Source organism: Schistosoma haematobium, chromosome 4 (genome assembly GCF_000699445.3).
Source record: "Schistosoma haematobium chromosome 4, whole genome shotgun sequence".
Taxonomy (NCBI): Eukaryota; Metazoa; Platyhelminthes; class Trematoda; order Strigeidida; family Schistosomatidae; genus Schistosoma; species Schistosoma haematobium.
In genome coordinates, this window is record NC_067199.1 from 14,448,378 (window position 1) to 14,464,070 (window position 15,693).

Sequence of the window (15,693 nt, forward strand, 5' to 3'; positions counted from 1 at the left end):
TAATACTTCCACTTCAGCCTGCGATAGAAGAGCATACTGACCCATACAAGTTTGCATACAGACGCAAAAGAAGCACTTTAGATGCTGTTGCAGTTCTGCATCACAACATAGTGTTCAACTTAGAAAAGGGTAAGAAGTATGTTCGATGTGCTTTTCTGGACTATACTTCAGCTTTTGACTCCATACCAAGACAACGTTTACTTAACAAGTTAATCAGCGTCAACACTGACAGCTGGATAACCAACTGGCTATGTTCCTACCTCTCTGGAAGGGAACAGTACACCGTGTTTGGAGGAAAACGTTCAGAGTCTCTACTGTCTCATGAAGGTGTACCACAAGGAGTTGTTCTTTCGCCTCTTCTATTCTCTTTTTTTCTGCATGACCTGCCATCTTCCACAGAAAACACTTTTGTGAAGTATGCGGATGATCTCACTATATGTATGCCCATATCTTTCTCTTTACATCCCATAGAAATGAATGAGTTTTTGTCTCGTATTGATTGTTGGTCTGTTGGGAATGGCATCATACTTAATCCGTCTAAATGTCAAGCTGTTAACTTTAGCATGAGACATGTACGGAATATAAACACTATTTTGAGATCCCATAGTGCTTGTACCATCTGAGACTCTTTGATAAACTCAGTGTCGAAGGTCAATTATCTTGGTGTCACCTTTTCCTCTGATCTGTCTTGGTCTTCCCACGTTTTATCGTTATCGAAGAAGGTTTTCCGTCTGACCTACTACATAAAGAGATTGCATGCTCTTGGAATTACTCGTCATTTACTCTTAAAATTTGTCAATTCTTGCATATTACCTATTATTCTTTACTGTTCTCCATTATTCTTTCCCGGGCTTTTGAGAAAAGAATTTGCTGAGTGCTGAAGGCAGTTAGCAAGACGTGTGGTGAATCTTTCGAGGTCATAATTAATGTGGTTGTGGATAGACATCTAGAGTCATGCAAACTCCTGGCAGTTGTTATTTTATTAGGTACCATCCATCTTTATTCATATATTTCTCCTTGTATATCTTCTGGTAGAACGAGAAGTAATTACATTGAAATCCATGCACGCAAACAAAATTATAAAAGTTCTATACCTTACCTAGCAAACATACTCTGTGACGAACAGGTTGTTAGAGTTAATCTAGTCAATAACTTGCATTCCTAACATGTCTCTAATTTGAAAAGTTGTACAGTTTTTTCAGATTTTTTTAAACCGATTTCCCCTTTTTTGTCTTTGTTTCTGTTTTTTGTGTAGGAAACTTGTTGAAATACCCTGTGCTGAGAATTTCTATTTTGTATCAAAATATATAATATTGAACAAAGTCATTAATGGTAATAATAATAAATACTTAATTCACTTCCCCTCACAACATAATTCTTACCTTAACTAATTCAATGAGTAATCACGGAACTACTGTTATGATCTATTATCTAAACTCCTGATCATTTATTGTTTAGTATATGTTTTTACATTGTTTTAGATGATGGAACTACGAAGTTGGGGTACAAATACATCAATGATAAAAAAGCGAGATGTAGTTACTGTAATTCCTCGAACGTCTTCATTACCAATCAGGCTCAGATATTACGAACATTAATTACACGACTGTGGTGTTTGCAAGAACTAATGATTTAAATGTATTTATTTGTGCACTGATTACGAATTACAAATATAATATGTTCATTTGTGCTCATCTAGTTCTACCTGCCTTAAAACGCAGTAATTCTGGAATTCTCAGTAAATACATAAATTCGAATAATTCTGATTATAAAATTACCCACATCTCTGCATGTGACATTCTGTTTCAAAACTTATTTTGTGCGATTATTCCATCGACACGAATGTCAAAAGCCAAAGTAACGCTAATTAGTCGTAAACAATCACCTCATTAATTCAAAAATAAATGTTTGTATATCCATAAATCATTTAATGAGTACTTATCTAATCTAACCTGATAAATATTACAAATAACAAATATGCTTACATGAAACACATGAAATTAATAATCTGAACAAAATACCACAAAATATGCACTAATGTATGAAAGTGTACAAAATAACACTGAGAAATAGTAAATAATAAAAGTTATTCAGATGAAGTCCTCTGAGTTGAGATCCATTGTTTCCTTCGTTACAATGTGACTGATTCGTGTATGGTCCGATACAAAGCGAGTACATAGTTGCATGTGCAATAAATGTGTTATCCAATGAAGAATGAAATAGTTCACTGTAAGGTCCATTAGCATAAATCGGTACATCCTCAGCACTGTGTGTAGAAAAACTCAGTCTCACTAATGATTCTGCAGTATAGTTGCTTGCAAATCTATCTTCTGTTGCCGGATCCGATCGAGGTGCATCCAATATACCTCTTGGTCCATCGAAATAGGAAGATATGAGATATGATTTATTATCATTTCCCTGTAACACAAAACAAAGCAATATTAGATAATTTAATTCCACTGAGTGTATCAATGTTTCTCATATGGTCTACTTTAATTGTATATCACACACTATTTCAATCCGTAATAATATTATTGATGACAGAGACGTGTAAGTTGGGATATTTTGAAAAATAACTAGGTTGTTCCAAATGACTATAATTTTCCTCAAAATCTTTCAACATTTTGATTTCCCAATGTAAAGAAGAGTAGATATTCAGTGACTATATTAAATGTTTCGAAGAAATGTTACTGTGTGATACAGGGAAAATACTATTAATTTCTGTGATACATCAGAAAATCTACCTTATACTTTTCGAATATAAACCCATTTACAAAGACAAGTGAAAGTCAGGGTGATTGTGACCTCTCATCACCAGCTGACCAGAACTTAGATTTCTCACGTAAACATACAGTATAAATTATAGTCAACACTATAATTGGTGAATTATCATCATATTAATGACATTTAGTTGTTAAACAGTTATTTGTGAAAACACGTATTTACGTCAATTCTGCGTTGGATACATTCAATGAGGTCATTTTGAGCTACAAATTAATGATTTCGAAATCGAGCACTCCAAGGCAAATTGATCATGCCATTATGCATAGCATATCCATTTACTGTCTCCAACATTAACTTTCACCAAAATTTAATTAAATTTCATCAAGTACACGATGCCGATACGAACAAGGGTGAATTCGAACAAAATTATTATTATTATTAATTACAATAATAATAATAGTAGTAATAATAATAATAATCGTGTAAAGAAGAAGAATTCCAAATACACATGAGCGATTAGAAATTATGATACTCAGATATATGAGTATGCAAGTACGTCATCGCGCTCTCTAAGTAAATAACATTTAACCTACTAAGATGTGTATATATGTTGGTTGTAACTGGTGATTAATCACACATACTCACACAAGCCTGTAAATGATAAAGTGAAGATGTAGGCAAATAGTTACCGACACAAGTGACACTACCTATTAAGTAAGTTATTCAGAGGTTATAATAAACATAAACTCATAGAAGCTCAAGTGAAGGTGAGATCGCTAGAATATAACGGACTCATGTTATTATGCTTGAATCGTTGTTCTTATTTTACGCGAATTCATTGATTTCACCATTTACATGTATGTACTGATACCATTAAATCAACAAACCCTCAATTATCACAACTGATGAGCTGTGCAAATTTTGAATCGGTGTGCCTGAAACTGCACTCAAAGTCAAATGAATGAAGTAGTTTGAGAATTGACCTGTTTTACAAACAATTGCGTTTGTTTTACTGTGCTCTTAGCTTACATGGACTCCACTTTCAACCCATTTCAACTACTTTAAAGAGGCAATCAATGGTAATCTGACCGACTCATTCATCTGCAATTGCATTATTCAATAACCATCCAATCATGTTACATGACGAGAACGTTTTAGTCAAATTCGTTGATAAAATATGTCAGCGATAAGGAAGTAGTCAATCTTTTGTTTCCCTCCTGAATATCTGACTAATTCATATTCAGTTAACAACATTTCGATGCTCATTAAATCCGTTTTGAGACTGGATTTCATGAGGAATATATATCAACTGAACGACCTCCAAAAACATCTCAAGCAAACAGAAACTATGTTTAGACTCAATCATTGTAAGCATTCTTCGCCCTGAAAATTGTTCTGGTGTTATACGCGAGCTTTTAACTTCGATCTTACTGTTGACAAATCTTTCAAACGGATCATGCGATGGGAACATTGTAACTATGGATCCAGTTGCCAATTGTTTTGAGACTTGAAATATTTTGCCAATCATAACTTGAAGTTGCTACATGTTACCTATTGTCATTTCATTGACATCAGTAGGTTCATTTGTCGTCTACTACATACCTCGGATATTGGCAAATTGATGTGTTTCGGTAAGAAACCGTTTCTTGTTTACTCAACTGCTTAAAAATGGAAAAGGATTAACACTTACTTTTGCAGTATTATCAACATCTAGCACACTTGTGTTCCTTGTCGGATAGCCGACCACTCCATATGAATGAGAATGGTCAGCTGTTACTAGCAGTAGTGTTTCCTGTTGATCAACAAGTGACAATGCTTTCTCGACAGCTTTTTCGAGCTCCAAAGTTTCAGCTAATGCATATCTGTAATCATTATGAATTTGGAAAAGTAATCGTATCATCAATCCACTTAAAAAGATAACTACATGTGTCGGAAACTTTTATAAACAACACTCCACATCGAGCTTTAGATTAAACGACGAGGAATAGTCGACATCAGTTTACTTCCCTACCAAAGACCAAAATTATCATGACAGTGTCATTAGTTTTAATTAAGGAAATAGTTGCAATTATAATAATAGTTTCTTACTGGGCTCGATTTTCGTGATTCCCATGATCAATCCTACCTCCTTCCACTAACAAAAGAAATCTTTTAGGATTACGAGACAGTATTTTGATAGCAGCTTCTGTCATGTCTGCTAAACTTGGTTGGTCTTGGTTTTCCAGTTGATAAGCCAAATGACTCGGAGCAAACAAACCTGAAAATCAATGTGTAATATTATATCTGAACGAAATGCCATAAAATGAATGATAGTGTCAGTAACTCAACACACATTGGTCCAATCAACACACAGCACGTGCAATCGATAACGCTTCAGACAGCCTCATTTTAAACATAAACAAAAACAGAGTTGTTTACTAGCTACTGATTCACAATAACACTATGTAGCCAAACTCACGAATCATAGAACCTACCCAAAACGTAGTCAACCGAAGACCAGTCGGTTCGTTTAAACTCATCGTTTGTATGTAAGAGAACATGCTTGCGTTTCATTTCGGTCTGCATATCTTTCCATTCTTGTAGGAGGTTGCGTGAATCAGAGCGTTTCCCTTTCATGGTGAAAGTGGTATTGTTTGACGGACCATAGAATTCGGCTGCCCCTCCTCCCATTATGACGTTGACGTGAGAAGCGTTTGTCAATAGTTGTGCAGCAGCGTCTACGCAGTGGAATCCGCGCTTGTTTGATGGTCTGAATGAGAGGAGAAATAAGCGGCAGTGATAATAATAATAATAATAACAATAATAATAATAATAATGAGGTCAAAGGCTCGGGGTGTGGCCCTCGAAGAAAACCACCTGCTTCGATTTGGGCGTCCGAGAAGTATCACAGCCCACACACAAATAGAATGAAATGACGATATTCATGGAAAATACTATTTTTAATTCGATTAACAGTCAAACGATTCACATTATTATTATTATTATTATTATTATTATTATTATTATTATTATTATTACTATTATTATTTACTACGTCACTATCCACTCTCTTTTATTCCCACTTTGTGTGTGTGGCGCATATATATCTGACGCCCTCTTATACCAATATTTATGTGTTCAAACAAATAAGTGAAATAAATAAATATATTCAAACAGTTAGGCGAATAGATAAATTAATGTGGGTAGGCTCTTATATGTATTCGTGTATAAGTTGGCAATTTATTCATCACACCTTGTCTTATGCCCATATTGCACTGTGTTCGTAAACTAATGCAATTTGTGGATATTGAATATATTATTGTGATTATCACCGGTTGATTTATTTATCCCGAATGTTATGGAATCAATTGTCGCACATTTATACCGTAATCCATCTTGAAATTCTGTATGTAGTTAAATAAACAAGTCAATTATTAAAGATGATTAGTGAATTCATGGTGTTTTATTTCATCCACATGTCACGTGGGTAGAGGCAGCCGATCACATAGATGATAAAGCAATCAACATAGATTCCCTTGACAATTTTGAAGAGGACTTATTATAAACTCATTCATAAAACCCAAGTTCTTACTCTCTATTTTGAACCAAACATTTTGTGTAGAGGTGATAATGGCACTATCATTTTATTGACCGTAACAGGTGAACGGTGGTTTCAAACCTATCTATTCATGACTGTGTGGAGCCCAAATAAGAAAGTCATCATTGGGAAGGTTATTTTATTTAGGATCATAGCAATCTGACATAAAGTAACAATAAAGCAATTGCATGGATAAATGTTTAATAGCTTCCGGATGAATGTGAGATTTCACTTCAAATTTATAATTCCTTTTGAGTGATATGAAACAGATCATTTATGGACACAAACTTAAGTGAACTTTATGATATATAGATACCACTATAGATACTACACTATCATTTTTCTAAGGAAATCTTAATCTCACCAACTTTACATATTTCATTCACAGTGTATTGGGAAAAACCGTTTTATAAAATTAATGCTTCTTAGTTTGTCGTACTCAGACAAAATACGCAAAACACCAACTGTAAACGGAGTTAATTACGATAAAACCTGCACACATAATTTATGTACTTTATCACATTAAAACTATACATAAATGTAAAATCATTGTCGAATATAATTTCCACTTACCCTACTGACTCCCAATCTCGATGTAACATATTGGCATATGCTGCTGCGGGTGTTGCATGAGTAACCCTCGTAGTTGTTACTATTCCAGTGGAAAATCCTGCTTTAGAGGCATACATGAGAGAAGATTTCGCTCCTTCCACTTCTTTCAACTCAGTACATTCACAGCACTTCACTGTTCCCGTGATGCCAACAGTATCATAAGGCCCTTTCACACCTGGAAATAATTTAAAATCAGCAGAATATGCAGAAAAAGTTACACATCAAATAACGACAGAAAACTAAATTGCTATGTGTGCTATTTTGCATACATCTCATCATAATAAATCCATTCATCTTTGATGGCATAATGATCTGCTCATAGACTAGCATCTTACACTTCCAACTCAAGTTAAATCAACATTCCTTCGACTTATATCAGTGAACTATGAAAACTGTATTTGACACTTAACCTTCTGAAGTCTTAATGTGTACACTTCAAAACATGTTCTTTGTTTAAAATGGACTCTATATGGCTTAACCTCCCATACGAACTCCAACGAAGCTCATGATAAGGTAAACCAAGAAGAGGAGATGAGTTTTTATCTCTACTGCAATCGACTTTCTCCACATTATAAAATTGTGGGAAACGCAGATCAGTATAAGTACTCAATGGAGTGAGAACTTCATTAGTGGATATGGGATAATTAAATACTGATCAGAAACATCAAAATCGATCTATACCACACCTACGTGGAGAATTTGTTATATCTGAACAAAGAATAAATGAATGGTAACTGCTAGGATCTATTTATAGTCTATTATCACGTATATGTTTATTGGATAATTATCAAGTAACTATGTTATATGTATATTCATATTGCATAAGCATTCATGAGCATTCGTTTGACCAAGTGACTACCATTGTACGTTTTTTATTCTGACGTCATTCCCAATCTATTAGTTACAGTCTCTCCAATGGATCTGAATAACATCTCCCATAAAAGTTAATTAATCTGACTTGTAAGTGGAACTAATTACACATTTATCTATTCTCCAGATTCCGCTTATATTGTACAGATGAATTACAGAATCAATTTGATAAACGAGACTATCTACAGAATAGTAAATCACAAAACATTTCAAGTGTATCTAAATTCATTTGCTTCAAACAAACACATTGTTCTATGATCAACGGAATGTTCCGATTAGTATTACACAGGTTGTACAGTGTTGTCTATTAGCGAATTATTCTATCATGGCGATGTTTAAAAATAACCTCCCGGCACACACAAATGATTCTTTCTTCAATACTTAAAATACTAGGACTCATTGATCTGGTAATATAGTGAATAAAATATGAAAATGTAATTACAATAAGGCATGTAGTAGAAGCTGTCTCATTAAAAACATTAGTTCACCTCACAACTTACCTGACATAAAAGCAGTTGCCGCAGAACCTGACTCTGTTGTCAGTCTGTCTGAGTTGAATGTACGGACAAGTGATGCAACAGGCCAGTTTTCCCATTCTAGCTGTACATCACCACCTAAGACATCCATCTTCTCCGCTTTCAAATATCTCGCTCCAGTAACAGTGCTCAAGCTCATACCATCACCAATAAATAAGATGATATTTTTTGGTCGTTTGAGTGATGAGTAATATAATGATTGTTCAAATTTACTAAGTCTCTCAACTGCCAACCTCTTCCAAGTTTCTGGATCTGTTACATTCAATGATGACGATTTACACTCAATTTTATACTGTGATAGTATGATTGCTATGAAAAATAGCAAGCATTTCGGAACTGTCGATAAGACGGTAGGAAGCATATCTTTGTCTTACGAGGACTACAACTTTTGTCGTTTGATTTGGTTCGTTTAAATACTGTTTCACAAATCGAAACTTTCTAACATTTTGTCATGCACTGATTTCTCATTGGTTTATTTTTGGAATATCTAACAAATATGTGTAAATTGTAGACTTCAACCATTCACATGATGCGGATTGCATCCATTATTCTAAACTTTAATGAGTTAGTTTAATTGATGTTGAACTAAACATTATGTTAAATTGTTGACTCTCAGTAATAGTTTTATTATTCTACTTATCACGACTAAGTCAATCGATGTTATATGCCCTAAATACTGCTTTTGATGCAAGAGGTTGCTGAAAATAAGGTTAGATGATAGTGAATATTGCAGCAGTGAAAGATCATAAATGTTGTTGGTAAATGTATATAGTTACGTCAGAGGATTTCATTTAAACATAAGACGCCGATGCGAGGTTGAATGAACTAATGATTCTTTTGTACTTGATGTCTGTTTGGTTTAGAATTCAAAATACAATACGTTTTTTGTGCTCACCTAGTTCTTTGTGGCTAGAATTGCGTTACTTCGGGAATTCATAGCTAGTACAATAATTGATATGCCTCTAATTACCACACTGACGTCTAAATAGTGCCTGTGATGGAACAGTTTGATACTCATTTAGTTTTTGGTGCTTTTGAGGATTACATGGAAAGAATCAAAATCTGGGCTATGATCAGCGGAGATGTTTAGGATGTAAATATTATGGCTTATTTTCTTACACTCGTCCGAAAAGAAGCATTCAGCTTATTAAAAACTCTGCTAGTTCCAGAAAAGCTCATGTCAATTTCTTCCTCAACTCTCAATGAACTAATACTAGACCATGTAAAGTGTACAATTGTCGAATGATGTGAAGGATGAAAGTTTCATAAAGCGATTTGTCATCACATTACTACGTCATTCCAATCCAATGAGTAATCAAAATTATGCAGGTAGTAATATATTGAAAAGTTTTGAAGCAGGTCACGAAGATGAGCACCAGATTGTTAAATGTTAACTGCTGCAAAGTCCACTCATGTAATTCATGTGTATTTCGTAATGCTGAGTGTTTTAAATGTGGTAAGATTGGACACATCCATTCGGTTTGTAATACTACTGTTCATTTCACTGCAAGTTAAGCCAAACTTTGTGATCTCGGTTGTGTTAATTTGAGTGCTTTCAGTGATTATTTATCTTTATCCACGATTTCGAAGAACAGTATAGAGTCATATAGCGATCCAGAATTGAATGTGACTTATAATCCTTGTGAGACAAACGCTCCTAGTCAACCATCTTCATATCAGATTTCTTATGCTACTGTATCAAATACGTCCTAAATATTTACTTATTTCTGATGTAGTTTCTTATAATTCTGAGAAAAATATATGGAACGTAATAAATCATGATCGAAAATCTGGTGCAGTTTTGATAGATGCTGATTGTTCTAATGATCCGCTATTCTCCAACGAAACTCTTCAGGTAGAAGTTTGTGCTGATGATGTCGTTCAGAAGAACGATGGAAGCTCCACGGCCAAACCATCCAGCTTAGAGAACAAAACTCCATCAATATAATCCATCTGAGCTACAAATGTTTTCCAAAATCTCAAAATGAATTTCTTAGTGAATTTCTTGAAAATACTTCAGGCTAATGGAATTCTGATGTAATATCAAATGTTATTTGTTCTCATAATGTATTTATTTCTTGTGGTAAGCTTGTTCAATACTAAGCACGAGTACTAAATGATCTCAGTTTCGATTACAATTCAAATGATTTTATATCAACTCTTGTTCATCCTTATCATGAATGAATACTCTAGTCAATGTGAGAAATATGTTTTAAATGAGGCTATATTATTCATAGATTGAGGATTTGAAGATCCAACATCTTTTCTTGGAGGAGGGTTGTGTTGGAACGCCTATGGTTCAAATTCTACATATCAGTAGTTGCAGTACTCAGCCGACATGGTTATTGTATACAATTGTCAACTATTGAATCCTCACGTTTTATAATTATGCTCGTAAGCTGATAATCTTCGCGACTATGACGTCAAATTAAATGCATTCCAAGTGTATAAGTAAGAAGCAGATCACTTATGGTAATATTCCAAAATGTACTAGACGAAAGCGTAAATTACATGCTGAATGTAAGGACAGTACACTTACCTGTATACTGGAGTGATCAGTTCATAGAACTGACTGATGACTCAGAATATTATGTTGACACATATCAGCTCAAATCTATTCACATTAAGGACAACGCTAGATATTTTATGCCCAACTGAGTAAGTCAGTTTACTGGTTAAGTAAAATCCTCCGAAAATCACATATTATTAATGTAGTAACTTCCTATAAAACTTTCATATAAAACTCTTTGTATATTCTTCATTGATATGGGGTTTATCTGATTTACAGAATAATACATCATACCTCCACTAGGTGGTAACAGTATATTATTTCAATAGATGATGAATACACTCATTATTTTCAGGAAACGAAGATAAGTTTCCTAAACTTTCTAAATATTTGACCACTTACTTTTCTTGTATTATATCCACAGAATACACACAAATACGTGACATATTTTCGTTAGAATATTACAAATTACATAGAAGACTAAATGGTTCCACTCTTAGATAGTCGCTCGCACAATCATCTTTAAAGTTATTTCATCATTATCTTGTTTTTGTCTTTTCCTAAATAAGCTGTGACATCTCATTTCTTGATAGATAATCTCAATGGTTTATTGGTTAATTAGATATTGCCCTCATGTGAAATCGAGATGAATAAATATTCACAGGACGAAAACTAGTTATGAATACTCCACTGTTTTTGTTTTATATGCTTTTCACGTTCTTCTTTCAAGATTAAAAATCCTAGTTAGTAAATGAAACGATTTATAAATTAAACATGATCTATCGGTCTGATATCCTCTTTAGTGATTCTGAGAGCCCCAAGTCTGGGTAGAAGAGGATAGTCGGAAGTGAGATTGACAACTAGATCAAATTAAAAAGAACCTCACTACAAAAATGTTAACTAGAGAAAGCCATTTAGATTTTGTACTGAGATCTGAAGAGTCTTCATAGTGAAAGCAGAGATTCTACAAAATTCACAAGACTGATTAAACATTTGACTAGAGAAACAGTTAATATAAGCAAATGATTTATATTCTTATTGCACAACTATTAAGCAACTATTTTATATGTATATTTATATTGCTTTTATTATAAGCTTTCGTTTGACCAAGTAACTACCATCATATGTTTTCTTATTCTGAGGTCATTCTCAACCAATTACTGACAGTCTCTCACACTCACAGACACTTTCGGATTGATCTTGTATATTTCTTATCTCTATTTCTCTGATGTGATTCCGTCTCGCTTGCTTGTATATTAACCATGTTTATCTGAAATATATGACTCATACAGTGGAAGCTGAGATTGTGTCCTGGACTCAATGAGCAGTGAAAGGCAAGAGTTGTAGCGTGGCGTCGAGTTGAGGTAAACTATGAACACCGCTACCAAGAAACACGTGCCAGACAAATCAGAAGGCGTAAGAAGCTCGTTCCAAATGACTCCATAAAATCCCCGAGAAGCCAAATATCAGAAGGCAATTAATGGACCAAATCGAGATATATTTGCTGGCGATCTCGTGGTATCGAAAGGATACCGAGATCGTGCCAGGATACAAGCTTGGTTACAGAAGGTAACCGGATTCGCGCGAAGTTACAATCAAAGTGTAAGTATAAGAATGGTAGCACAAAATAGATGTCATTAGCACAGTCAAACAAAAGCGCATTAAAATAAACACTGGTACAGTTGGTTATAATAATAATTGTTTTTATTAAACCAGTCGTGTTCTCGTGATAAACGTGAGTCACTACAGGAGCCCCCCGCTAGAAAGGGTTCACACTTTCGATTAATAGCGGTTTGAATCGTGGGACTGATCGGCTGACGAGCGATTGTAGGACGGAAGAATTGGCGAACAGGAAAGCGATCGTTGATCGTCGAGTTGCCAACGGAGGTCGTTTTCGGAGAACGGTACCAGGAGCGATGTGTTGTATTTGTTGCTTGAGTCGGCATGCTACCAGAGTGGTTTGTATCCAGAATCTGAAGAGGGCGTTCGTACGGGTCCGGACCATAAACGCTGCAGACGAAGGACGAAACCACGTTGAGCCAAAAGACCAGAAGCGACCATAACGACCAAGTTCGAGACAAAGCGTATGCCAAGAATTCGAAACCAATATATCGACTGAGTACGTTGACAAGAGCGTGGGTGATCAGGCCAGCTTTCGCCAAAGTTGACTGAAGTCGACGGAACCAAACGGAGATGGTCGAAGGCGTGGGCTCAGGAAACAAAAAGAAAAGGAAAAAAGAGGAGAGTGTAGCATGTGTGTAGCATAGGAATAGTCCTACACCGTATCGGTTGTTAACTGTGCGGCTAGTCGCGGAAGCGTACGGGCAACCATACTCGGCGACCGGAACGTGAGACGGTAGTCTCGTTCGTATTTCATGAGCCTGCAATCTCATCCGAGGTCAGAGGCGGCGTGGTCTGCTGATCTGGACGTGAGACTATCGTCTCGTCTGTAGACGGTGCAGATGACGCGTGCTGTTGACCGGGACGTGAGAATGAGGTCTCAGATGTATCTAGCGTGGGATCTGAAGAAGATTTAAGGATCCCGCTAGGTTTGATAGGTCTAGCATTGAATCTCAGGGTGTCAGATAGGGCACTGTTATCGACGTGTGCTGGTTTGAGACGATCAATGCTGACGATCTCGACGCGTCCATATCGATCAACCTTGAAGGTCTTTTCGTGACGAGCGATCACGTGAAAAGAGCCTTCGTAAGGTTGTTGCAAAGGTTTGCGTACCGAATCTACTCGTACAAAAACATGTGAACAGGTAGATAACTCTCGAGGGAGAGCGACCTGTCGATGTTGTATTCGAGTTGACACCGGAGACAGCGTTCGCATAAATGCAGACAGTCGATGGACGTAGTCTGATTTACCGAAATTAGGTCTGCTCCGTGGTGTGAAGAATTCTCCGGGCAGACGCAATGTCGTGCCGTATACAAGTTCAGTGGCGGAACATTGGATATCTGCCTTTAAACTCGTTCTCACCACTAAAAGAACGAATGGTAAGGTTTCGTGCCAGTTGCCGTTTTCGTGTGCTCGTAGAGCACTTTTAAGTTGGCAGTGAAACCGTTTACTTAACCATTTGGCGCTGGGTGGTAGACGGATATGCTCATGCGTATGCATTCCGTACCAAGCAGCCGGGTCAGCGAGGAGAATAGTCAATAGGGAAATTTCTCGAATAAGGCGTGGAATTCATCGTCACGCGGATAAAAAGTAACAAGGATTCGGTACACGTACATGTGAGTCTATTATATTAATAATATTCTCATCGTTATCCGTCATGTCGTGTATATTAAATATTAAAAGATAATATGAAAATATACGACAGACGTGGATAGATAAATCATAGACTCACCGAATTGGCTTCTTTGGAAGATTCGACCAGATGTTGAGGCGTGTTCCAAAATACAGCTCACCAATGTAGCGTGGCGTCGAGTTGAGGTAAACTATGAACACCGCTACCAAGAAACACGTGCCAGACAAATCAGAAGGCGTAAGAAGCTCGTTCCAAATGACTCCATAAAATCCCCGAGAAGCCGAATACCAGAAGGCAATTAATGGACCAAGTCGAGGTTTATTAGCTGGCGATCTCGTGGCATCGAAAGGATACCGAGATCGTGCCAGGGTACAAGCTTGGTTACAGAAGGTAACCGGATTCGCGCGAAGTTACAATCAAAGTGTAAGTATAAGAATGGTAGCACAAAATAGATGTCATTAGCACAGTCAAACAAAAGCGCATTAAAATAAACACTGGTACAGTTGGTTATAATAATAATTGTTTTTATTAAACCAGTCGTGTTCTCGTGATAAACGTGAGTCACTACAGAGTAATCAATAGAGAATCAGAGCCGACTCTAGGCTGCTCGTACTGGTTAACACCTCACTGGTTTGGCACAGAGCCAGGGTCAAATAAGTCAGTATTATATTGGCGATTTAGTCACGTGATATTTGTAGGTCTATAGAACATAACAGACCTTTCTGTCTTTCAAAGATCTAGTCAGTTCTACGCTAGTCACAGACTTTGAAGATATGAAGATATTAGTAAATTGGTAGCTTTTGAGACGAATGCCAAACATTTTAGTGAGAAGAAGCAGAAGCGAAATTGTTTAGATGGTGGTTTTTGTGCTTAATTGCCGTGTGGTTGGAGTATAACATGACAAGGAACTATTGCGGGAATGACATTCGAACACACACAGAACCTTTATTGATTTTTTGTGGTGTATATCACTAATACAAATACACACAACCGTCTATGATTATACGCGAGAATTGGCGGTATGTATATCTAATTACGATAAACCTGGAATCAGATCTCGGGCCACAAAAAGTTTGTTCGTGCTCACCTAAAACTCCTTAGATGAATTGAGTTATAACTGGAATTCCTACATCAAAATATAATTATAGTACAACAAAATATAACATTTATACATAGATTATCACCAGTACAAATATACACAAGCGCTTCATTGAGCGAACAGGTTGATAAAACAAAAAAACGCTGTTCTAGTCAGTGTTTTTCGTCTTAAAAAATTCAATCTATTTCAGTTAACATGAAAGCTACAGAATTTACAGAGTCTCTCATAAATTAAAAGAACCTTCGATGTTGAATATAAAAGACACAGAAAAATCCGGATTTCCATTTAAACGCTACTGTGCTAGTTGTTCAGATGACACATAAATAATCATTGTTAATTATGCACAACACTAAAATTTGGTCTCCAAGTTATCGAATGAATTAGCGTGTTATTCGGATGAACTGACAATGGTTTCTTAGTTGGTTACACACTTTACTCATAACTGTAAAATAATACATCCACGTGCACGTACTGAATTCTCCTGTCTTCAAGAACTGTCCCATTCTTAAGTAC

General features: G+C 36.0%; 1 protein-coding gene across 1 annotated transcript; it reads right to left on the bottom strand.

Annotated features, from left to right (window-relative positions):
• Window positions 1-1,917: 1,917 nt before the first annotated feature.
• Window positions 1,918-15,392, bottom strand: MS3_00007474 (uncharacterized protein). Its single transcript, XM_051215747.1, has 6 exons — window positions 8,284-15,392; window positions 6,875-7,088; window positions 5,199-5,473; window positions 4,813-4,981; window positions 4,415-4,586; window positions 1,918-2,418 (listed from the first exon to the last, which is right to left on the bottom strand). Exons 1-6 carry the CDS (start codon window positions 8,678-8,680, stop codon window positions 2,035-2,037), a joined length of 1,611 nt encoding a protein of 536 aa, XP_051066281.1. The 5' UTR covers window positions 8,681-15,392; the 3' UTR covers window positions 1,918-2,034.
• Window positions 15,393-15,693: the final 301 nt, after the last annotated feature.

Bases quoted from the DNA above. Each gene is read 5' to 3' on its own strand.
- MS3_00007474 (XM_051215747.1), bottom strand. From the start codon at position 8,680: ATGCTTCCTACCGTCTTATCGACAGTTCCGAAATGCTTGCTATTTTTC. The intron at 5,474-6,874 runs GTAAGTGGAAAT...CCTCTCATTCAG, and splicing joins CGAGATTGGGAGTCAGTAGG to ACCATCAAACAAGCGCGGAT. The intron at 2,419-4,414 runs GTAAGTGTTAAT...TTTGTGTTACAG, and splicing joins ATGTTGATAATACTGCAAAA to GGAAATGATAATAAATCATA.